The 24,770-nt window shown below is 51.0% G+C and overlaps 1 protein-coding gene across 2 annotated transcripts in view; it reads right to left on the bottom strand.

Moving 5' to 3' along the window:
• Positions 1 to 24,301, bottom strand: part of TNRC6A (trinucleotide repeat containing adaptor 6A) — a 41,574-nt gene extending 17,273 nt beyond the window's left edge. Inside the window, exons 1-12 of one of the 2 annotated variants that reach the window (XM_044452523.1) lie at positions 24,098 to 24,301; positions 23,706 to 23,747; positions 15,112 to 15,202; positions 13,282 to 13,303; positions 11,925 to 12,281; positions 7,334 to 9,817; positions 5,902 to 6,066; positions 5,402 to 5,583; positions 3,921 to 4,001; positions 3,695 to 3,746; positions 2,609 to 2,751; positions 1,818 to 1,967 (exon numbers count right to left, since the gene is read on the bottom strand). In XM_044452523.1, the coding sequence (XP_044308458.1) occupies positions 1,818 to 1,967; positions 2,609 to 2,751; positions 3,695 to 3,746; positions 3,921 to 4,001; positions 5,402 to 5,583; positions 5,902 to 6,066; positions 7,334 to 9,817; positions 11,925 to 12,281; positions 13,282 to 13,303; positions 15,112 to 15,171 (3,696 nt within the window). In that variant the 5' untranslated portion in view covers positions 15,172 to 15,202; positions 23,706 to 23,747; positions 24,098 to 24,301. The remainder of the gene's footprint in view (positions 1 to 1,817; positions 1,968 to 2,608; positions 2,752 to 3,694; positions 3,747 to 3,920; positions 4,002 to 5,401; positions 5,584 to 5,901; positions 6,067 to 7,333; positions 9,818 to 11,924; positions 12,282 to 13,281; positions 13,304 to 15,111; positions 15,203 to 23,705; positions 23,748 to 24,097) is intronic. The other variant, XM_044452524.1, reaches the window with a different exon arrangement.
• Between the last annotated feature and the right edge of the window lie 469 nt (positions 24,302 to 24,770).

The following is a 24,770-nucleotide window of genomic DNA, read 5'->3' on the forward strand; positions in this document are numbered from 1 at the left end:
CAGCCCGGCCCGCACTCCCTGTCCGCATCGCCTTGGCAGCCCACACCCATCGCCAGCACCTTTCAACTGGCCCCGTTGAAAAAGTTGAGGACCCCTGGTGCAGACACTTAGGGGGTGATGAGATTCCTTCCCTCAAAACCTCTGCCTGTTTCCATGCAACACCCCCCACGACTTGCAGCTGCAAAGACAACTAGCCTAGCCGTGTTTCGTCTTGCAGTAGGAAGTATGCATATGTAAAAATACAAGTTGAACTCTGTTTCGTGAACATGTATCACCCCTTCACCATCTCTCTCTCTTCTAGACAGAACACTGCAAGGGCTACTGGCACACATGTAAATATATTTGGAAAAACATGTAAAAGCCACCAGAGCTGGAACACTGGGTCAAAGACTGAGTGATGCTTTTACACAGGGCTGCCTCTACCTGTCTTTTCTCCTGTCTCAGATAATTGCTTTCAGACTAAAACTGCCCAGAGAGCCCTCTGGGGCTATGGTTTAATCTATAAAATTATGAATAAAGGGGCATAGGAATGGGCGTCATAAGTACAGGTTAGGGAACAAGTGGCTGGAGAGCAGAACTTGTGAAAGGGACCTCGGGGTGCTGGTTGACTGCAGGCTGAACATGAGCCAGCAGTGTGACGCAGCAGCCAAGAGGGCAAACACCACCCTTTGATGCATAGCCAGAAGTGTGGCTTCTAGATTGAGAGAGGTATTGCTGCCACTCTGTAGCACTCTGGTGCGCCCACAGCTGGAGTATTGTGTTCAGTTCTGGGCCTCTCATTACAAGAGGGACATAGCCAGGCTGGAATTGGTGCAGTGAAGGGTCACTAGGATGGTGGCTGGTTTGCAGGGTAAGCCATATGAGGAGAGACTGAGGCAGCTGGATCTTTTCAGTCTTGAGAGGAGACCTGTTAGCGACATACAGGTATGTAAGGGGGTGCCACGCAGAGGTGAGTCATGACCTTTTTACCCCTGCAGGGCAGGACACGTTCCAATGGAGCTAAGCTCAGGGAACCAAGATTTAGGGTGGATGCCAGGAAGTTCTTCCTGACAGGACCCCAAGGGTATGGAATGGGCTTCCAAGGGAGGTGGATGAAGCCCCAACAGTGAGGGTGTTTAAGGATAGGCTGGACATGCACATGGTAGGCATATCATGGGTAGAACTGGCTGGAGCCGGGGGTCAGACTTGATGGCCTAGGAGGACCCTTCTAACTCCCTCTGTTTCTATGCTTCTAAATAAACAAATAAAAGAAAATGCAAAACAGTCCCTGAACTTTTCAAAGCAGCAGCCGGACCACGTAATATGGCCTTTCCCTTCCGTTCTAGAGGCAGACAGAAGCTAAGCACAGAACAAGGGCAAAGTGCAAATAGTGTGCCAGCTGTGGGGGTATTTCAGTAGCAGAAGAGTTCTGCAACTAGCGAAGGTGCTAACAAGAAGTGAAGGAAACAGCCCAGCCGACACGTGAACGATGGGGTGGCGTAAGACAAGCCAGAAAGAGAAGCGATTTTTTGAGCACGGCTGTCGGTACGGCACAGTGGACAGAGGCTCTCCTCAGGGATGACACTGTGGAGGACACGGGCAGTGCGCCTCGCTTTCCCCAAAGGCCCTCTGGAGGCACGCCTCTTCTGGAAGACCCGCCTCTGGAGGGCCTGCAGAACGCATGCAGAGCTTGCCGCACAGCGCCCACCCTCTGGAAGAGGGCCACATGCTGAAGCGGTCCCTCATCGCCATCAAGTGCCTCAAATTAAGGCACCCGAGGCAGCACATTACCAACTGCTTTGCTGAAAACCACTGGGCAAAGAAGCTCAGGGCCTTACCTGTCTAACAGAGTTCAAGTTTTGCATACCCAGCCCTGTGACAGAACCGAGGGGGTAGTTAGGTAGTGCACTGTTGGAAGAGGGAAGCTTCGCATTCTGACTGGACATGAACTGCACGTTTGGGGAATCGTCAGCTACAACAAGGCCATCCTGGTTGACAGGTGAGTTGGAGGAGCAGCGATCGGACCGCAAGCCAAGCAGCAGGATGGCAGAACAGAAGAGGCAGACCAAGTCCAGCAGTGACAGGCAGGGAGGCAGAAAACAAGAGAGAGGTTACTGTCGTTGCAATCCAAAGCCAGACAGCTCTTACACAGCCAGCCAGTACTGGGCAAGCACGCTAGTCCAATGTGTTTTCTCTGTGTCCCTCTTCACTGGAAAAGGAGGCGCTCCCTGCCGGGAGGGCTAGAGCTGACAGCACCCACATCAGATCCTCCTGGTGGAGGATGCTGCCTTGCCACACACAGTTTGTACACAGAAGTACTTTCATTTTCCTGCCTGGAACACGATGCTAAGTGGTAACACATCAGCACCTCTCGGGAGGCTCCGCTGTTCTCGACCCTGGATGGAAGGGAAGGCGGCAGCCTGGGGACGTGAGCAGCACGCTGAACAAGACATTTCAACGGTTACGGAGAAAGAAGCCTCTGCTGACCCCTCCTTTGGCAAGCGTAAGGCATTTCGATTAAAGGTTAGACTACACAAACTCTTCAGGAAAGAGTCCAACGGGACCCCTGCCACCTGTGCAGGGCAGCCACTGCTGCTTTGCTGTTCCCCGAAAGGCGACAGACTCTCACCTTATCAAAATAAGGAATTCGATCCACGGAAGACTCTTTGGAAATCTGGGGACGGGAGTTCGGGCCTTTCCCTGTCACCCGACTGTATTCACCAACATTCAGACTGTGCTTCTCCATTTCTGCTCGCTTGTCAGCCAAAATTCCTAGGGAAAGTGCAAAAGGGGTTTCGTGCAGCTGCTTTACACAGAGATTCCCTGTCCTTTCCTGCCCAAGTTCTGTGCGTGACAGGCGATGTGTGAGGCTCTAAGGCACCTCCTCAGCCACAACCGCTCCACAAGGCCAGTGCGGTCTTTGGCGTGGAGGGCAAGTTCTGCGGCTTGCCTACGTGCCACAGAACAAGGGATCTGCAAGACGCGGTCTTCAGGCGGAACGGGAAACAAGCAGCAAGGAAACACCAGTGATGGCTGTAGCCTACTGGGGTTTGGTCACCCTTCTTTCACCGTGAGCTAGGTACAGGTTGTGTACTTAAGCATCTGCGCATTCGCACAGATCGCCTGAGTTTGTGCGCAGCCCTGATCTGGAGGACCAACTGGCACCCACTTTACACCCTTCTTCCCAACACAAAAGACCAAGGCGAACACCTCTCGGTTGGACTGAGTTTACTGCCACAATGGCACATTTTCAAAGACACCCCAAAGTGGTGCGACACCCTCAGGCAGACCACGAAAGAAACAGCACTGAAACAAATGCGACAGAAAGAATAAAACCTGAGAGGACAGGGAAAGTGTGAGAAAGAAAGAACAAGCCAGGGTTCTGACTTCTGTGCTCTCTCGCTTCATCACCAGGAAGATCGCCTACAAAAGACGGTAGAAAGGGAACTGAGTGGAGCAGGCCCCGCTGAGGGTGTGGACAGTGCAAGGTGGGAGAGCTCCGACCAAAACTTCCTCAGCTAGCCAAGGTTCCTGGCTGCGGAGCCAAACTCATGCAGAGCCTCGGTCGGTGTGATGTGCCAAGACCACAGAGGGCAGATGTTTTTAAAAGGAGCATCCCTCTAAACTGCTTTAGAACCAAGAACGTATTTTTAAAGTCATACAACAAACGCAGAGCCCCCTTTCTGCCACCCTCCCACCCTGAGCCTGCACTTACCACCAGCTATGTCCATCTTATTGCTGTGCATCAATTCTTCTGGTGATTCTCTCTAAAGTAATAAACAAGACCAGCCTCAGAAAGCTTTATAGGCAGTATTTGAACATACTCCCACTCTTGGAAGAAAGAAGTTCATCGAGTGCATTTTAACTAAGCTTGTGGAAACGAGGGGGCGGCAGCGCGCAGCTGTCCAGAAACGAGGGACCCATCAAGCTGCGGAACTTACAGGAAAGCCCAGACTTGCAAACTGCTTCACAAATGGGTTGATCCACATCTCCTCTTGCTTGTTTCCATTTTTCGTTGTTCCCTTGAAAAAGAAACAGGAAAGCTTCAGAGGTAGAAAGGCAGCTGTTGGCAGGCACCTGTCCAGGAAACACGTGGCACAGGCTGCAGGTAATGGCAAAGCTGCCAAAGATGCCCCTGTAGAGCAGGTGGGCGTGCAGCCAGAAAGACGGGGTAGATTCTCCCTCAGGCTCAGCCAAAAGGGCTGTCCAAACACTCAAGGGGATCGTAATCCTTACGGCCTACAGAGGGGAAACACTCAAAGGCAACTAAAGGAGTGCCTCCATCCACACAAGGCTACCCCAACCCGAAGGTCTTCATCGGAGGTCCTGCTTTGGGAGCCACTCTGAAAGGATGCTAGGGAGGTGGCTACCTGGTGTAGGGCCTTCTCAGACGTGGCACCCCATTCATGTTCATGGAATCAGTGCCCCAGAGATGTGCGCCAGGTGCCACCTTTGAATGCATTCAGGCGCCAGGCAAATACTTTTTTTATTTTCAGAGTATTTTAACTATTAAGAGTCTTAATTCTAATTTTTAATTCTAATTTTAGGTTGGTATTTTAATGAATTTTAAAATTTTAATCATTTTTAATATCAGATATCGTCCAATCTGGTTATTGTACAAAGCAACACGGTTGGTGCACCTGCTGATGGAATGGATGTTTTTACTGGAAATAATGCTTTACTTATTGAATTGTTAATGTGCAAACCCAGGGAGCAGTAGATGGGCTTCTGCTGCCTCTTGTGAGGGCCCCACCACTTCTTATGCCAGGTGCTGCAAAGTACCCATAAAGTCTCTACAGCCTTATACAGCGCAGAACACAATCCCTGATGGCACCTGGATGGCTGCAATCCATCCTGACACTGCCATCCAATCTGGGGCCTGCCTTGGATCGCCACCTTGGAGGGATCCCCAACAGGCGGCAGGAACAGGAGAACTCATTCCAGTGGTGCCCCAGTTATGGGGCCAGCTCTCCACTGAAGCCTGCCTGGCACCGACCCCAACATCTTTCCAGGGGCAGGTGAAATCTGTCCTCTACCACAGGGCTTCTGATTAGTTTAGTGTTACACTGGGGCTCATGTCTGCTGCAGAAACAGGCCCTCACTGAATTTGCGTAAGCTATTGTGCAGCTATTATGCAAGCTATGATTTGTTTAAATTGCTGTTGTTTAAATAAACAATTTGTTTAAATTTGGCCTTTATATTTTGCATTGGGATTTATATGACGCTTTTATTGTTGCCTGCACATTACAACTGTGTGTTGCTGTAGACCATTCAGAATGCTTCAGCTACTGAAATAAAGCTATCAGAATAAAATCAATGATCACCCCCCCCCCACCCCCCCACAGGGATGAGGGCAGCTGTTCCCACAGAAGACAGCCCAACCCAGACTGCCTGGCCCACCCTGCAAGCTCAAGCTGGTTACCTTCAAGGGAGGCTTTTTGGAACAAGGCGGCCAGTGTGAAGAGACACTCGTATCTTGCACTGAGTTACTGTTCCACATTCTGATCTCAACTTCATCCTCTTCCTCCCAGCTGGCCTGATTATCTCCCGTCAAAGGCATCTCGCCTCCACACCAGCCGTCTGGAACTTGCATAGACTTGGGTCCTAAGAAAATCAACCTGTTCTTTACTAACCGGTACGGTGCCACTACGGCATAACCACACAACGCTGCAACGTGGCTACTATGATCGTCTGTTTGCAGAGGGGGAAATGAAGCCACTAGAGGCTTCCCAGGCTGCTGACAAAGGCCAGACATGAGCCTAGATCTTCCAAGCCTGGGGCACCAGCCAGGAGGCTCACAGCAGAACTATCTTGCAAAATTCAACGCCAGCCTTTCCCCCAGGATCAGCTCTGCCAGCAACTCCCCAATGGGGTTCACAAGCCATGCCTCATCCCCTTCACCAGACCGACAAATGCACCTACCAGGCTTCTGAGAAGCTGGCTGCCCAACAGCTGCGTTGCCCCAACCGCTGGAGCTCAGGGCCTCCCCGATGGACTCTCCCCAGCTCGCACCAGCGTCAACAGGTTTTCCCCACGCGGACGTGCCATTATCCACCGCAGCGGGTGTCGGAGGCGGCTCCACCCAACCTTTCAAGAGAGGCCCCAGTCAGTAGGAAATCCAGGGCGGGCAACACGTCAGAGGCTTGCTTCTGCTTATTCATGGCAAAACCCAGCAAAACTTCCAGCTGTAAGTCACTGGGAAGCTCGCACAGTCCCTCGACCAAGTCAAGCTGGCGAGATGGTCATCACTACAGCTACTTCCTACAATGCGCAAGGAAATGCTACACAAGCTATACTGCCTGTGGACTGAAACAACTAAGCAAGACACAAGTTCACATCTTCCCTGACTTGCTTCTAAAACAGCACTAGTAGGAGATGGCTAGAAGGCACCTGAGAGAAGGGGGTACTTGCACTGCGAGAAAGCCCCTGGAACCCTTTGGGGTGACCTATTTCGTGCTTATACTGCCCAACAGCCAAGACTCTCTGGCGCTCAATGGGCTCTCTTGGCACTGCCAAGACACACAACTCACTGCTTCTCTAGAGAATTCAGAGAAACAGAGAACGGAAGCGGCATTTCCCTTAATTCCTCCAAGCGGTGAGCAGAGGTCTCGCAGTCATTTGAAACAAGCGAGAGGAAATGGAGTGCTTAAAGGCAGGCTGTCCATGGGCCACGGCAAAGATGGGCATGCCGGCTCCACGGCACTGCTGAATCCAGACCCTCCACTGCCCAAGACCCCCTGACCTGGAACATCCTTCCAACAGGAGGAAGAAGCTGTGTAAGGAGGAGCACCTGTTTTGGCCCCAACAGATCAGATCTACCATGAGGATTACCATGGGACTGGCCTCCTGAAACAGTCTGATCCGGAAGGAGCCGCTCAGCCCCGCCAGCATTTGCAGGAATCGGCTCCTGCAGGCTCTGCTGGCCAGAGAAAAAGCGGCCGAGCAACCATGTTGGGGGAGGGAAGGGAGTTCTGCCCCCCCCAGTGATGTTGCACACCCACCAGCTCCATCCAGGAGGGGGCAGTTCGGGCCCGAGGAGGGAATAGATGGCTTCTAGGCTAGGGGGCATCGACAGGGGGATGCCTGATCTTCCCACCACCTGTGCCCACCAGCACTAGTTCCTCCTCTCGGTCTCCAGGGCTCTGCCTTGGTTTGGCCACAGCGGCAGCACCACCACTTCGGCACAGCCTTGACCCCGGCCTCGGAGCCCACACTCCCCAGAAGCACTCAACACAGCCCTGCTGCCCCACTGAGAGCTGCCTGCAAGCCGCTCTCCTCCGAGCCCCGAATCTGCACGGCGCGGGGCCGCGGGGGCAGCCTCAACCACACGGACTAGCGCAACGCGAGGCCTTACCAGAGCCGCTCTCCGCCGCCGTTCCAGGGCCCGAGAGCAGTCCCTGCGGGTCTGCACGGCCAACCCCGTTCACGGTGTTCTTGTTCCACATGTTCACGTTCTTGTAGTTGTACTTGCTGGGGTCCCCCCAGGCGGAAGTCCCGTCGTCAATCTCAATTTTGCGGCGGATGGACTCCGGGGACGGCTCCTCCCACCCAGTGGGCTCCTCTTCCTGGACGGGTGCCGGCATCGGCCCCCCTAGCCACCCTACCCCGGGGGGCTTACTTGCCGCCTGCGCCCCCCAGCAACCAGTGTCGCACTGCTTGTGCCAGTCGGGGGAGCTGGGAGCCTTGGGCACCTCCCCCCAGCTCTGCGAGCGGCCGGCCTTGGGGGGCTCACCCCACCCCTGGCCCTGGTTGGGCTTAGGGGGCTCCTCCCACCCCAAGGCCTTCCTGGGCTTGGGGCCGCTGCCCCCACCCCATGGCACAGCACTTGGCTTGCCCGACTCCCTCCAGCCAGACCCTGACCTGTCGCTGTCACTGCTGCCAGAACTGGACTTCTTCCCCTCGCCCCAGTGATTGCTCCGCGAGTTGTCCCCCCAGCCCTCGACCGCTGGGGCTGCCCACACTGGGTTTGCCTTCGGCCCGTCTCCCCAGCCCTGCTTGAGCTTCTCCCCTTCACCCCAAGGCGAGGCGGCCTGGTCCTCTCTGCCCCCCGCCCAGGACTGGCTGCCCTTGGCCGGGGGGGCAGCCGCAGGGCCCTCCTCCCAGCTCCCCTGGCTGCCGGAAGCCCTGGAGTCTCCCCACCTGGTGACCAGCTTTGGTTCCCCCCACCTGGGCGCAGGCGGCGCATGGCCGCCATTCAGGCTGGGCCTCTCTGCAATGCCCCCCGAGCTGCTGGCCTGCACCGCACAGCCGCCCCAGGCCTCCGTCCCATTGTCTGCCTTTTTCTCCACTCTGGGAGACATCTCGGTGTCCCAGGCAGTGTTCTGTTTGACTGGGGTCTGGCCCCAGCCAGAATTGGAAAGGACACGTGGATCCAGATCCGTGCGGTTCACTATGCTTTGGAGCAACGCCTGGTGGTCGACCTTCCTTCTTTCACGGCCTGGCCCGTCGACAGCAGCTCGCTCTGCAGGGCTCTCGGTATGACCTTCGCTCCCGCCAGTACTTGTCTTGGCCCACCCACCGTCCTGCTCGGTGATAGCAGCGACCACAAAACTCTGCAGATCAGCAGCGGCGCTCTCCTCTTCCACAGATTTCCACATGTTTGTAAACTTCTTGCCGTTTCCGTTCGTGCCCTCCGAGGAGCGCTGAGTACTTGGCAGCTTGTTCCACTCTCCATCTGCTGAGTTGGTGCTCTGGCCAGGCCCCCTCCGGCCCTCCCCGGAAGCCACCCCAATTCCGCCCGCCCAGGGAGTGCCCTGGCTGCTGCCTGCCCCAGCCACCTCCCACGCCCCTGCCCCGTTGTCCCCACTGGCCCCGCCAAGCCCCGGCTGAGTTAGCGTTGCATTCACAGTGTTGTCGCTGGCACGGCTGCCGGACTCTGGACAGGCTTCTCTGGAGTAGCCAGGGCCACAAGTGCCCCACACAGTGCCAGGGGCCCCAACATTTTTTGCTTCACCGTTGCTCAGGTGCAGAGCGGAAGTGCCATTTATTACTGGAGAGGCCTGGGGCGGAGACCGACCGCTCCTGGCGCTCAGGCACCAGGTCCCGGGTCCCGGAGCCGGTTCAGTCACCTGCATCGAACCAGCAGGGTTTGGTAAACTAGAGGTCAAAAAGTTAGTAGTGTTACTATTTGGTCCGTTCATGTCAGGGGGGGCGTTCTGAGGCTGCCCTCCACGCAAAACCTTCCTTGTACCATTTGCCTGGGAATCACAGCTTTCTTGGAGGCTGCCCCAGGAGTTGCCGAGGCCGCCGCTCCCACCGGGACTGCTCCCGGCCGGGCCCAGGCTGGGGCTGCCGCCTCCCACGGCCCCTTTCAGGGCACGCCCATTGTGCTCCGAGGCAGGCCGGGCACCGTGGTGGCCATTGGGGCACGAGGGGCTGGGGTTCAGCTCTCCGCTGGGCGAACCGAGGGTGCCCCAAGAATTCATTCTGTTGGTGCTGCTTTCAGAAATGCCGTTCAAGGCCTCTGCGGGAACCTGGCAGGTGCCCATCACGGCCCCAAGAGCCGCACTCCAGGGCCTGGTGAGGCTTCCGCTGCCCACATTATTGCTGCTGGTACTGTTGTCAAACTTGGTCTGAGAACTGTGTCCAAGGCCATTCCGTATGTCACCGCTGGAGGCCATGGTAACGAGGTTCTTTTCCGACCCAGAGCTTGAGGCAGCGTCAGTGCCCATACATTCTGGAACCAGCTCCAAGTCACTGCCGGTGATCGAGGGCCATGTCTCCTTGTCCAAGCCGTCTACAAAAGCATCATTCCGCTTTGTGCTGGAGTCACTGCCGGACGGGGCTGCTCCCCAGCCAGAGCTCTCATAATGGGGTCCTGCTGTGCTGTGGCGCAGATCTAGAAGCAGAGGACACGGCATCACGGAAAGCGGCAAGCAAAAGGACAGCTAACCCACTGGGTCATACGCCTCAGTTAAGACTCGCTGCCCGCAAAGCATGGCTATAAAATACTGGGGAGACCCACAGAAGGGGCTAGATAATCTCGTGGGACGAACCAGGATAGGTGTGGGGACCTGTAACAGTCAGGGAATGTTTCCTGCTACCGAGATGGGATCTGGCTTCTTTTAAACTTGAGCACACTGCTCCATGTCCTGCTCCCTGGGACAATGGAGAAGAGATTCTGCCCTCCTCTGTGCGACAGCCTCTCCAGGGTTTGAGAAGTGCTTTCAAATCCCCCCTCAGTCTTGTCTTCTCAAGGCTGAACATGCCCAGCTCTTTCAACCGTTCCTCACAGCTTTTTGTTGCCAAGTTCCCTGATCATCTTTGTTTACTTATCTAAATTATTTCTATACCAGCGTTCATTAAAACATTCACTATTTTATATAAAAATAATGAATTATTTCTATACCAGCATTCATTAAAAATCAAAGCACACTTTGTTGCCCTCCCCTGAACTTTTTCCAGTCTGTCTGCATCTTTTGAAGTACGGTGCCCAGAACGAGACCCAATACTCAAGAGGGGACCTATTGGGTGCAAACTAGAGGGGAACCAGAGCCTCACGTGATTTGAAAACCGTGCATTCGCTTTTTTTTCCAGCCACTGCACGTTGCTGACTCATATTCAGTCTGTGACCTACAACCCTTCCAAGACCCTTCGCACTTGCATGTGGCTGAGCCAAGCACCTCTCATTTTGTAACTGTGCATCTGGTTCCCTGCCTCCGCTGTCCTTCTGCTTGGATAGCGCTAGGGGTGAAATTCCATAAACGCTTACACATAATTAAGTCCTGGTGATCTCAGTGAGTCTTGCATCTCAGTAAACATCCAAAGGACTGCACTGTTCAGCATTTGCACTTTTGGAGCTACAATCTCTGCATGCTTATTTAGAAATTAAGTTCCTTTGAACAGAAGGGGTTTCATGCATTGGATTGCTCTGCAAATTTCATGAATGCCAAACAGAAATACAAAGTAGTAGGCTCCAGAACAAATCAAGTCAGGACTTCCCTGGAAACAAAAATCATGAAACTGAGGCTGCCATGCTTTGGGCACATCATGAGAAGGCAAGACTCACTGGAGAAGACAATTGTGCTCGGGAAAGTTGCAAGCAGAATAAGAAAAGGAAGACCACGCGTGAGAGGAGTCCACAAAGGGAGCCTTCGCCTCAAATTTATCAGAGCTGAGCGGGCTGTCATGGACAGGACATGCAAATGGTCTCCTTAAGTCAAGGGTGACCTGCGGGCACCTGAGGCCACAACCACAACAATAAACAGATATGAACATGTATGCCTACTAAACTAGAAATGATGTGCAGTGTTGCTCGAACAGTAAAGCAGATTTAGGTTTGAGAAGAAGTGAAACACTCTGTACCAGGCATTGCACAGAAACCCAGATACAAACCCTGTCTTCTGGGAACTTTTCTCCCAAATTCCTGGGGTTCTCCCCACCTCGGCGAGTGCAAGCAAACAAACAAAAGGGACCCTCACTTGTCCTCCATATTTTTGGGTTTTTTTAAACATTTTTTATATTTTTAGCATTTCTGGATATTTTACATCTACATAAAATAAACATTTAGTTTTATTTAGTTTCTATAAAAATACATTGAAAAGTAAGATTTAATAGCTTATTTCTTCCCTAAGTATCAGCTATAAGACGTTTGACTTAAAATAGCCTTGTCTTAATGTCAATCCATTTCTTTAATCTGTGTTTATTATTTCAATCTGAGGAAACTATTCCGCCGTAGACTAGCTCCTGAACCACTGCACTCAGGAGCCAGGCTCTACCACTATGCCTGCCTGCAACGTTTGCCCCACAACTCACACAAGCGTGTGCCAAGATTCCTCGTTGCACTGGAGAATGTTCCTATCACTCTAGGGACATTCTGTGTCATCCATGATACTGGAAGAAACTCACCCTCCCATGTGAGGCTTATTGGAAAAGCAACTTCAAGATCAGGCCACGCACGACAGGTTTCCACCTGTCTCCCCCAGCGGGTGCTCTGACTGTCTCACCTGGCTGGTTTTGGTTGCTCTGCTGTCCTTCACTCCCAGCAGCAGGTTCCTCGCTTGTTGCTGTGCTCCTTTCTGATGGGCTGACCAGTTTGGCTGCGGACCCCAGGAGTGCAGCGATCCCGGGCAGTGGCTCCCCTCTCTTCAAGAGCTGCTTCTGCTCTTGGTGCCGGAATCGTGGTGGCACTTCGCGGGGAGGGTAGCGAGGCGAGGGCTGCGGCTGCGCTTGCTGCTGACTGCTGCCCACGACGCGCCTGGCATTATTACTGGCACCCGTGCCCCCAGCTGCCGCGGAAGTGGCGCTGGTGGAGGTGGCGAGGAGCGGATTGCAGACACTCGGCTTTGTTGGTTCTGACGTGGCTGTCACCAAAAGAAGCAGGGAGAGGGACCACAGTCCTGTTAACGATCTATCCAAGGCACAAAATGTTTCTTCCCACCTCAGAACACAGACAATCCTCTGTGCTCATGAAGTTGCACCAAGTGTTAACACTGGGCTGAAAAAACAAAGGCGTGCGGGAGCACTGGGCTATCTAGTCTGGCCCCCGGCTCCAGCTGGCTCCACTCATGTAGTCCCCAACATGTGGCTGTCCAATCTTTCTTTGAACACCCTCACTGAGGGGGCCTCCACCATCTTCCTGGGAAGCCCATTTCATACTCTGGGGTCCTAACTGTCAAGAAGTCCTTCCTAGCATCCAACCTGAAGCCTGGTTGCTTGAGCTTTGCCCCATTGGAATGTGTCCTGCCCTCCACTGCAGGGAAGAGCAGGTCATGGCCCTCCTCCACATGACATCCCCCCACATGCCTCTAAGTCACTACAAGATCCCCTCGGAGTCTCCTCTTCTCTAGGCTGAAAAAACCCAGTTCCCTCAATCGCTCCTCTTAGGGCATCCCACCCAACCCGGTTACCATTCTGGTGACCCTGTGCTGGACCGATTCTAACCTCACTACATCTTTCCTATAATGCAGAGCTCAGAACTGGATGCAGTACCCCCACTGTGGGTCCACCAAGTCATGCAGAGTGGTATCAACACCTTCCTAGATCTGGAAGCCACACTTCTGGCTATACATCAAAGGGTGGCATTTTTGCCTTCTGGTTGCTCACCTCTTCTTGCTTATATTCCTGAATGAGGAAGACTCAGCATGATTAGGGATGAGGTGACATCCAATGATAAGTATTCTTTTCTGGACTCTTCAGCCCCTCCCCCAATACCAGCACCCCTTCTAAAGTCTGAGACAAAAAGAGTCAAGTGCTGGCACAAATATAAATGCCCACACCCTGATTCACCAGAGGCATGTTTGGAGCCCTTCGCAATGCTGGAGCACTGCCATTAGGTCATGTCAACAGTGCACAATAACTTACCTTTGTGTTTTTGTTCAGCAGCCTGAAACAAACAAACAAACAAACAAACAAACAGTTAGTTAATCATTCCTAGGGCTTTCTGGCACAAACTCACAGCTGGCGGCACTGCAAGCTTGACTCTATCAGTTATCTCTCAATGGACTGCTGCAGTGATGCCACCCGCCCCGGCCCCACATGACCATGTCCAAGCTGCCTTTGCAACTCTACTTCCCTTTCCAACCTGGCCCCTCACATTACGGGCTGTTGCATCTGACAGACATGCAAGCCAAGCCAAGCCAAGCCACGTGCGTATTAGACGCCCATCCACAGTCCAGTATTCCAGGACTGGCCAGGGGCTCAGGAATGAGAAAAAAAGCAAGCCCTTGCTGCACGGTGGGTGCAAACCCCTCTGTCTGGGCAAATGACTCCCAGGCCTTCAGTGCCCACTGCTCCCTGGTGTGGCCTGGGGGCTTTGGGAGCAGCTGGCACGGGTTCTGCTGGCAACCCTATGCCAGGAATGCCCAGGCGCATTTGTGCTCTTGCCATGGGGATTCCAAGCCAGTTCCCGTACCTGCAACGGGGCTCGTCATCCAGGTCTGGATGACACAGCAACCCGCCATGAATACACCAGTCCCCGCAACATCCTGTGGGCTGTTGGGATCGCTTGCTGCCCACAGACAAGCCACCCTGAGGAGATCAGTGCAGGCCTGCGTGGCACGGCAATCCATCGAAGCAGCAACCCACCATGGGTGCCACCACACCCCGAGGATGCAGCTGTGGCTTGTGCCAGCCGTTCCCCTGCAGATGGTCAAAGGCAGCGTCCTGTGCTGGGAGCTGAGTGCCCAGAACACCAGGGCAGCAAACCCAGCACTCCCCACCGTCCCCCCTTATCCCTTGGCTGCGCCTTCGGCTCCTAACGCTAAGGAAGCAAGGACGCTGCAGGGTCCCAAGCACACCCCCACCTTCTGCTCTTCTGGTCCAGGGCAGGTATGCACGTTCCAAAGCCTGCTGCTGTGAAATCGATAATGTCCCTCTTTGCTTTACTGCTCTGCCTCAAAGCAGCTTTACCGATCCCACCTGCCTTGAAATTTGCGTATGTTTACTGATCCACCTCAACGCTTTGCTTTGCTTTGAAATGTACGCATCGTTGCCCACGCCCACTTCTACTCAGCCTCACACATGTGACAGCTGGCAACTGAGCCTGGGGAGGGAAGCCATGGGCGTGAAGGGAAGGCACGGCACACGGGAAGGGGCTGCAGGAGGAGGAGGGTTTCAGGCGTGTGTGACCATTTCGGTAACATGCGAGGCAGAGTTTTAAAAAATGCTCTTGGGAGCAAGACAAGCCCTGCAGTGGAGGATGAAACTGACAAGAGGGGAGTACTGTGATTGAGCTGGACAGCCGCCGGGGGGCTTGCATTCTTGGGCACGCACACAAGACTCCAGGTATGTACCCAAGTGAGCAAGCCCGTTATTGTTCCCAGTGAGTTATATGCATCTGGCCAATCTGATGCTGGGGGGTTGCTGCTGCCTTCTTTGGGAGCCCCCAACCCGAGCAGATTAGATTAAGAAAAAGGGCTCACTCAGGGAATGAAAAAATGCTGCAGGGGCAGCTGGGAGCAGTCAGGAAGCCTTAGGCAGAGCTGAGCTGCAGCGTGCATCTGTTGGGAGCAACAGGGCTTCTGGTGGGAACAGCCAACCCACCATGGCTTAGCATGCGGAGGGGACCTGCCCTCCCCCTGGCCAACATGAAGAAATCCATTTGGAACAGAACACTGGCTTGCAATGGCTACAATCTGAGACAGTCTAAGAAAAATGATATTCCTTTATGAAGCGTCTTAGCCTCAGACTCACCTTCTTCTGAGCAGCTTCTTTCTTCTTCTTGTCGTCTTTCCTCTTTTTCCTTTCTTCCATCAACTGCTCCTCTTCGTCTTGCACCAATTCCCTGGAGAGAGACAACACACCGCAGTTATTCTCTGCTAGAGAGCATTCTGGACAAACCTGGTAACAGCCAGTGCATCTTCCATATGACACGGATCTTCTCTTTTGCCAACATTTTCCAGACTTGAGGATTTTATCCCAGTTTATTTATTGAGATTAAATGTGAAAAGCAGCTGTGGTTGGAAAGAGGAAGGGGTAAGCAGAGACTGGCTATGGAAAGGTTTAGGCACATGCAGGGAAAATGGACCCACACAATACAGAGAAGGGGCAGACAGCAGGAATCGGAAATGTGGACTTCACGGGGAGAGAGCAAGCTGTGCCACAGGAAAGGCTGCTTCGCGTTCTGCTCCCAGGGAGGCAAGAGGAGGAAAAGCCTGAAGACAGCCGAGGAGGAGGAATCCCGTTTGTCACACAGTGAGCGGGGCGCAACCTAGCTGGGCCCAGTGACACAGGCTGCGTGATGCCTTGCCCACTCGCTGATGTTCTTCTGTGAACTTCTGCCTGTGAACATGGGCAACGACTAATGCAGGGCCAAGCGGGCAAAGATGCAATGCCTGTCCTGACTGAATGGGGATGGCCAGATATCCAAAGCAGTGAACACACATGCAATGGACACGTGTGAAAACGCAACTTTCTAGCAATTATACATGGGCTTCAACTAAAGCAGAATATTATAAGAGGTGAGCATTTATCCTTCCAAGGTTATAGCATCAGTCTTTGAGCTGTTTTTGCTTAATAAAGTGCAGCCTAAGAACCAGGTTGGTGGAAGACTAGATTTAAATCATACTTTTCTACATAATTTACATGCATGCATGCCTCACCCATAGGTAGGGGAACCTCATTAAAATATTCTTAAACTGGGTCTCTTTTGCAGCCTGCTGCCATTATAGGTTTTCTCCTCCAGGGAAGGAATAATATGAGAAAACTCAGGCTAGACACCAAAAGATCCAAAGACTTGCAGAGCATTCTGTTCAAAAGGTTTCACTTTCCTTTTTACTGCTTGTCCCTCCCTCTTGGGTTCTTTTGCAGATCTGTTTCTCCCCCAACAATCTTCCTCTAGTCATGGAATTTTTTGAAACTTAGCCCTTAAGAGGGAAGGGGTTGATTCTGTATTCATAGATTTGCAAAGGGACAATTGGATTACGGTGTTTTTCTCAACTCTGTATGTTTGTTTTATAACATCTTTGCTGTGAAGGAGAGGCGCGTGGTCTCTACAGACACACATGCACAGTTTTGAGAACTGTAAAACCAAGCATCTGCGGTAATATCTTCTAGACAGAAAAAACTGCCCAATAATCTTACAGAAACTTCTGGAAGAACATGACATTGTGAATGGATTACTTGAACTCATTTGCCAACAAATTTAAACATTGCATTTAAACACTGTCTACCCCACTTTTAAATGTTCCCGTATTGGTTGGTCCATAAGGCAAAGCACGAAGTACACCTATAAAATGTGCACAGGGGACATGGCGTTCACTGACTTTCACGCAGGAGTGGCCAAACGGAACCGAGCTGAGCCGCGTGTGTAGCCTCTTCCAAGTGAAAGCAGCACCAGACTCCACGAGGTGGCACTTTCCAAGGCTCTTCAGGAGGAGCTGGGCCATGGAAATCCACTCCAGATTTTATTAGCCTTGTTAGGATCAATGTAAGTGTCACAGGCAGGCAATGACTGCCTCTCGGTACAATCAACCCACCCAGCCAGAGCACGGAATAAAGGCAATCACAAGGACATGAAACGTGCACTGAAAAAGCCCACAATTGCTCTACAGAACTTGCTTCACTGAACACCTTTGTCCAGCTACAGAACAGAGCCGTCAAGGGATACAAGGCGATGACAACGTACGATCAGCATCTTTTTCGACTAATGCAAACCACGCCTGCATCACGACTTGGGTGGCTGGAGATTCGACAGCTCAGCCCATACAGTCCTGGTGTTAAAAAGCAGCACACCTAACTTGGCAAGCCCTGAAATTCCTGCCAGGGCGAGATTTAAGCTTCCTGGCACAAGACCACATCAAAGCAGCGGAGATAAAAGAAGGCACAAGCCATTCACAGTTTTGCAAGCGCCTGATAAAATAACCCGATTGAAGCTGCAGAGGAAAAGTAATTAGGATTCTAAAGGCAGGCCCTGCCAGTCATGCTGGTGAAGCTTAGCCTAACCCAAACCTTTTGTTACACCAATTCTGGCTGCATACACACTCTTGACTTTGACTTATGAAAGAAGCCCGAGTCTAAGAAACAGTCTGCGTGCTTTGACACTAGCTTTAAACTAAGCAGGTAATTGTCATTTGGCATCAACATCATCCAGAGGAGAGATTAAAAATCAGTAACCAGTGGAGGCCGTGAAATCCATTTTCAGGTGTCATGCCAGCCAGTAAGGGCCACAGCAACTGGTTTTTCACAGCGTTTAACTGGAATGCCAGTTTGTCTCTCCCCCATTTTAGATATAAGCTAAAAGACAAGTCAAACTGGGCTCTTCCACAATGTTCAGGTTTATACTCAGTGTACTTATGTAATGAGCTCAGGACCAAGACTCTTAAGTCTTAATCTTAAGAGGAAGCCAGGGAGCCACTAAATACCAACCAGGACAGGTAAGAACAGAGAGGCCCAAGGAGGTCAAGCCTTTTAAAGTGGACAGCCTAGAAACTGGGGCCAACACTTCCTCAACACTGAAGTCACATGCTATAGCATATTTCCCATATTCTTTCGTGTTTATTTCAACCCACCTTTCTCTGGACTGCCTGAAAAGTGAATTTCTGGGCTGAAGAAGGATGTGGCAAAGCCCACCTGAAAGGCTGTGCTGGGCCCAAGGTGCAACATTCTGAATGCAGCAGCATGATCTCTTTCATTGTCTGTTCTTCCAAGTGCACCCAAGCCAGTCTGTAGCAGTGGAATGAGCCACATTAGTCAACTGCAACCACCAAAACAGCAAAATTGGTAAGCATCGTGACTGCACTGCCTCCTGGCGAGTGCAAAAGCAAAATCTGACAGCCCTCGCTGTGCTTCACCTGCTGGCCTGCAAACAGAAGCGTGAGGACTGTCCAAGCGGCCAATCCTGAACAGGCGGTCGCTCCTTCTAAGGTCTACCACAAGCAGATAGTTGCTAACCATCACAGTCCACCAGACAGAAAAGAAGAAATCTTGGCTTCCCTTCTGAAAGTTCCTGTTCCCTCCAAAATGTGCTTCTTCCCTGGCCTCCCAGGAATTCTTTATAGATGATTTACATATTTAAAATATTGTTGAGCTACTCAGGGTCCAATGGCCTCACAAGGTGGCTTCCAACATGAGAATAGACTTAATTACAGTTTTGAAAACACATAGCTGCAGGAGCAGCCAAGATTTCTAAAGTAATAAATACAGACCATTTGGTACCTGAAACTTCAGCAAAAGCACCCCAAATATCCATATATTTAGCCATTTGTAGATTATGCCTAGAGGCCACCCATTCACAGTAAAAAGTTGCATTGAATCCACCACTCATTACTACAGGTGATGGTTTAGCCTTCCAAAATTGTAATATTAGTCTTTCAGCTGCCAAAAAGGCACAGTAAATCCATTTCCATTGACCCTGCATAAAACCCGAAGAGATGGGCAGGTACTTCAAAAGAGCATGTGTTTCATCAAACATTAAAGAGCTTTCCACCACAAACCTTATGGAAATGATAACCTGCTCTTGAAAGGGAGCCACCATCAGAATCAGTAAACCATATGAAGAGAAGCATTAGCAGCATTGCTCCTCCAGCAACTGGTGGATTTAATGATGCCCTTGCCACAGGGACACTGCGGTTCCCGGCATACTCAAGCATCAATTTTTGCTGAAGTAAATGTAACCTAAGAGCTGTGACCCCTTCCATAATAAGAACAAAACATGCCACTGATCAGGCAAACTTCCACTCTCAGTTGAGAAGTTGGGTATACATTGATGCACGGATTGTAAATATTTGTATACATGAACTGTAGGCCAATGCAGCTGTTCGGCCTCAATCTGTACTGCTAATACCACAGGCAATTTGGAGGCTGTAAAAGCAGTAGGACAAAACATAGATTCTAACCAATGTTTCAACTGGATATACCGCCATGCAGCTGCAGCTGGCAGTTTATAATTTTCCACCAGGAGGAAAATGGCTTGTTGTCAGGCCTAGCAAGTAGATCCAAGGTAAAAAACAGTCTGTTCATCCAAATCTGCTACACGTGAGTTTTCCTGCCATCCAGATTTCCCCATAAAATTATTTCTGCAGGTAAAAATTTAAAAAACTGCAAATGACATGAAAATGTGCCATGGCTCTTTAGCTGCTGTAGCTGGAGAAGGTGCATTATCTATTTTAGTATAACAACAGCCAGTGCAATCCATTTGGGAAGAAGATCCAAAAGTGAAGATTCCAGGAGTGAACAGGGAGAGGACTCTAAGTGGAAAAGACCAAATCTAGTGCAAGTCAACAGAGGGGTCTAATGAAATTAAAAAATGGCGAGGGAAGCCAACCCCAATCTCTTTATTCTAAAATTCTATCCTTTTCAATGATATTCATGGAGTGGAACCCCATAAAGTTCACAAAACAAAATGTTAAGTTTCTGGAAATACATGTTAGGTAGAAATAAAGAAATATCACACAGAACGACGTTTCTATGTAGAGAGTTCATTCAAATCTTACATAAGAATAATTTCTTTCCCTGTGTTAAGGTTAGAAGCAAAAATGACAAAACTGCGGCTGTCTACTTTAGGGACATCCTGAGAAGACAAGACTCACTGGAAAAGGCCAAAAGCCAGGGGAAGTCGAAAGCAGAAGACAAAAAGAAGACCAAAGGTGAGATGGACTGACTCCAGCCAGCCACAGCACAAATGCTGACTTCTAGGAAGGCAAGAACCACCCTGCTGGATCAGACCGAAGCCTACCCAGCTCAGCCTTCTGTTTGTTCAGCAGCCACCAGATGCCTTCAGAAAGGAGGACATGAATCCACCCGCTGTTGCTCCCTGGAAACTGGTGCTGAGAGGACTGCTGCCTCTGATGCCAGAAGCGACCGACAGCCACCCAGACTAGTAGCCAACGGCCTGCTGCTAGTCTCTCGTTTTTACTCACTGTGCAGTGCGGGTAGAGGTCAGGTGGCAAGTTTTCTGTTGCCATTTGCACCTCTAAATCCCACAATGGGATAGAGCCAGCGGCTGCAGCGCTGCACCACCTGCCCCGCACCCTTGCCCCAAGGAGAGAGGCTTGGCACCAAGGCGTCAAAGGGCACCAGGGACATGGCCACACTCCTCGATGTTATGGGCCCATGGGGGGGTCCTCCAACCCCACATCATTTTTGATTGTCCTCCCCTGCTTTAGAAACACACGGGCCAGATGATTTCCATACAAGAACTACAAACTTTTCAATTTACTCTAGTTCTCCAAACACAAATTACAGCACTGGATCCAACCGAAAGACAATGCACCTCCTCTGAGTATGACTAAAATGAATCCTGCCCTTATACAAGTAAAAGTAATACTACATTTAAGCAGCCTTTTCTTCCACTGAGCAATGGAACATTTGACAGTTCACATAAGTGTACCAAGGCAAGATATTAAAATGTTCTTGCAATGAAATGGATGTTCCCTGCACTTGCTACACTAACGGCTAATCTCACTTGCTACACTAGCTTTAACCAAAAGAAAACCACTGCGTTCACATTAATGTACTTAACTGTGTCCTTCAGAAGAGTGTTCACACTTCTGTTTAATCAGAAGACTATATCTAGTCTTACTGCCAAAATGGCACTTGCGTTCGACATGACAAGGGACACATTGAGCAAAGTCCTCCAAGTAAATCAAAATTCTCAACTATTCTCTAGAAAGAAAATTGCCCGTCCTTCTGCAGTCAACAGTGCTAATGAGATGGTGCAGAAGGAATTGCCGGGGGTGACCTTGCTCTCCCTGTGTCTGCAGCTGAAACGTTCAAGTTGTGGAATGGCTACTTCCCCAGCAAAGAAGCGACGGTCCAAGTGCAAACTGCTCCCTTGTAGGAGACAGACATATTCCTGCTTAGTTATCTCTCCCCATGACAACAGCAAGCCCGGCTAGTGACTTGCTTCCTGCTCCTTTTGTTCATTTTTATTGGTTCTGGATTTTGCTGGATTGCTTCAGTTATCTTTGTTGTTAGTGCCATTACCTATCACACTCTTCAGAAAGGCAGAACAGTAAATGGCTTCTGGCACCCCCACTGCCTGTCACTGTGAGGGCCCCCGACACTGAGTGGAGAGGCAAACAGTTGCCGCACCTGTGTCGGCAGAGACCAGGTGGGGCCTGCGCCAGCTGGCACAAAGAGCGTCCTCCCGTTGGTGTTGGTTTGGGCACTGGGTGTCCTACTACAGTGACTGTGAGCCTACACAGTAATAATTTTAAAATAAAGTTAAACTCATGTAGGCTTGGGATTATAAAATGCTACAGGGAGCTCTTCAGCTCTCACTGTTACACCAAGAATTGAAAATCTGAACAGCAAATTGAACCAGGAAAGGGGAAAAGGCTGAGCCCCGAGATGCGTAGCCTGTTTTGCATGCAAAAAGCTGGGTTTGGAATGGCAAAATATCAACTCCTGGCAGCTCCAAGGGAGGGCTGGTAAAAGGCTCCTACTTAATACTCTGCAGAGCTCTTGCCAGCCGCTGCAGACAGTCCTGAACTAAAAAAGATCAACGATCTGGCTTGTTTGAGGCAGATGCATTTGCTCCAAAACTACAAGGAGACAAGCAAATTTAGTGAATTAGTCTACAGAGCATGTCAAGCACAAACACCACAAACATCATCTTACAAGACAAAACTATTATAAAGATTTAAAAAGCATATTAAAAGTTTGTAAATTCTTTAAAACTTCACATAGCTTACCATTATTATGCAGCTTGTTTAGTCAAACTAATTTCCCCTTTTCTCCCCATAAACTGAATGCCCCAACTGCAAAAAGAGGCAACCCTCTGCATTCGAAACTAATCATATCCTCAAAAAAACCAATTTAGCTAAAATTGAAACTGGAAAAATGTATCTTTTCCACTTGGTGCTGAAGAAAAGAGGTATCCAGGTAACTCGTAACAATGAAATCAAGACAGTGTAGGTGCTTTCGAGATGCCAACCAGTTCCCCTTTACTCAGCACTGCTTAGGTCTCATCTGGAGTCATGGTCAGTTCTGGGCACTGGTTTAAGAAAGATGCAGGCAAGCCAGAAGAAGCTCAGAGGAGGACAACCTGGACAATGAAAGTCCTATGAAGAGCGATGGAAAGAACTGGGCATGTTTAGCCTCAAGAACAGAAGACTTAAGGGAGATATGATAGTACTATACAAGTATTTGAAAGAGGAAGGACAGGGTCTCTTCTTGATCACCCCAGAGTGCAGGACACGGAATAACAGGCTCAAGTGACAGGAAGTCAGATTCTGGCTGGACGTCAGGAAGAACTTCCTGACTGTTAGAGCAGAGCAACAGTGGAGCCAATGACCTGGGGAGGCAGTGGGCTCCCCCACCCAAGGCATCCAAGGGGCAGCCGGGCAGCCCTCTGAGAGGGGTGGTTTAACTGGGAGTCCCACCCTGAGCAGGGGTTGGACCTGATGGCCCTCTGGCCCCTTCCAGCGCTGCTATTCTACAATTCTATAAATGCACCCATGCTTTCCAGTTTCAATGGATGAGTTTATCTAGTTTTAAATGCTCACCAACGGTCATCTGTTCTAAAATTTTGCTGTGACTGCTATCAATTTCACCATTTGGTAAAATATACTTCTGCAGGTGGTTATAAGTGAAAGGAGAAAAACAAATAACTCAAGCAGAGGCTGGGCAAACAGTGATCAAACACAAAGTACTGCAGGGAGAAGGGAGGGGAAAGTGGGCAGTAAATGTAAGGAAAGGAAGGGTAAAAATCGAACACTGTGCGTGGAGCTCCTGTGCAGAATGCCAGCTTGAATAATCCAGTCCATGCCATCATTCAGCTGGGTGCAGTTCCTGGAACACTGCAACCTTGCAAACTCCTGCAGGACAGCCTATGTTTAGCTTTTTATTTTTTGTAAACTACCCAGAGAGCTTTGTCTATGGACAGTATAGAAATGAAATTAGTAATAGTAATAAAAATACCAACAACTCAGGAGCCCATATGCAAAATCAAGTGGTCTCTCTCACTGGATTTACACAATGAGTGAGTTGAAATCAATGTAATGCTTAAACAAGAGCACTGAAAGATGCAGTAATGATCAGGACATATTTTACACCCCTAAACAATAAACAAAAATCAATGTTTCTATGACTTGTGCAGTAACGTGAAATTCCAAAATTCTCTGAATGTTAGTACGCAGTTACATGCTGCACTCCCTAGTGCGAAACATACAAGAAACAAATGTTTATTTTATAAGATGCAACTTGTGTTCAGTTCAAGGCTAATCATATTCCCAGACAATAAAAATCCTTTTGGTTGGGCAAGGATGAAAACAAACCCTGCATTCATGTTTGCTCCTACCTGCTACATGCCCTCTAAGCCACCTCAGCAATTCCATTTGTCTTACCTGCTTCTTTCAGATTCTTTGGTAGCTTTAGCATCCAACTGTCTGAAACACAAATAGGTCTGGTCAAGAAAGGAAGAGTAAATAACCACACATTAGAGTCACAAACAAATATGCACAGTAGATCAGCAAACTGAAGGATGTGTTTTCATGTATTTGGAGATGAGCAGGAATAAAGACCAAGTGAAAGCACAAAGGAGACTTGTACATAAAACTAGTTGACCAAGGAGAGCTTCCTGCAGCACACAAATTTTGCTAGTAGAGGCAAAGCGGCCCAAGTCCAGTTCCTGGCACAACAAATACTTCCAGGGCTCACAGTAAGCACTGCAGCCCTGCTAACACCCTGCAACAAAGCCCAACTAGAACCCCACAGGGTACCTTGAAGGCCAACTGACCATTTACTGAGGAAGACACTGCTGCAGGCAAGAGCCCACTTTATCTGAGGCATGTAGTAGAGGGCTGGAAAATAAGATGTTCGGGAAATAAGCAAAGCCGGGGAGGAACCCTTCACCAGACCAGCTCAGGACGGTGCCAAAGCCAACGCTTCGAAGCATTCAGAAACCCCACCCTGGAGCCACCGCTCAGCCTGCAAGCGCACCTCCCGGACTGGCCACCGCGTGATGTGCCTGCAAGGGAAGAGCATGCGGGGCCGGGTGGCCGGTCCTTGCAGCATCCTGCTTCTCAGGGAAGCGCCAGGGCCGCAACGCAACGAAGCAGTTCCGAGGACGCTCGGCCCGGGAGCAGAGCCGCAAACAGGGGCGACGCCGCTCGCAGCGCCCGCCCGAGCCCGCCCGCGGCCTGCGGCCTCCCGGCTTCCACGGAGGCCTGCTGCGGGCCGGCGCCGTGAGCACGGGATGCTTCGGCCACCCCGGGGCGCAGCGACGCCGGCCCCACGCCTGCCCGACACGTGCTGCCCGAGCCGGGCGAAGCGCCGCAGGCGAGGCCGCAGCTCGGAGCAGCGCCGCCCCGGGTCGGCCCGCGCCGCGGAGGAGGCCCCGCCGCCCCCGGACGCGCGGCTCTCGCGGCGCCCGGCTGGCCCACAGGCATCGGCCCCCAACCCCCGCGCCC

The sequence above is a fragment of the Varanus komodoensis genome, unplaced genomic scaffold, assembly GCF_004798865.1.
Source record: "Varanus komodoensis strain SLA01 unplaced genomic scaffold, ASM479886v1 scaffold73, whole genome shotgun sequence".
NCBI classification, from domain to species: domain Eukaryota; kingdom Metazoa; phylum Chordata; class Lepidosauria; order Squamata; family Varanidae; genus Varanus; species Varanus komodoensis.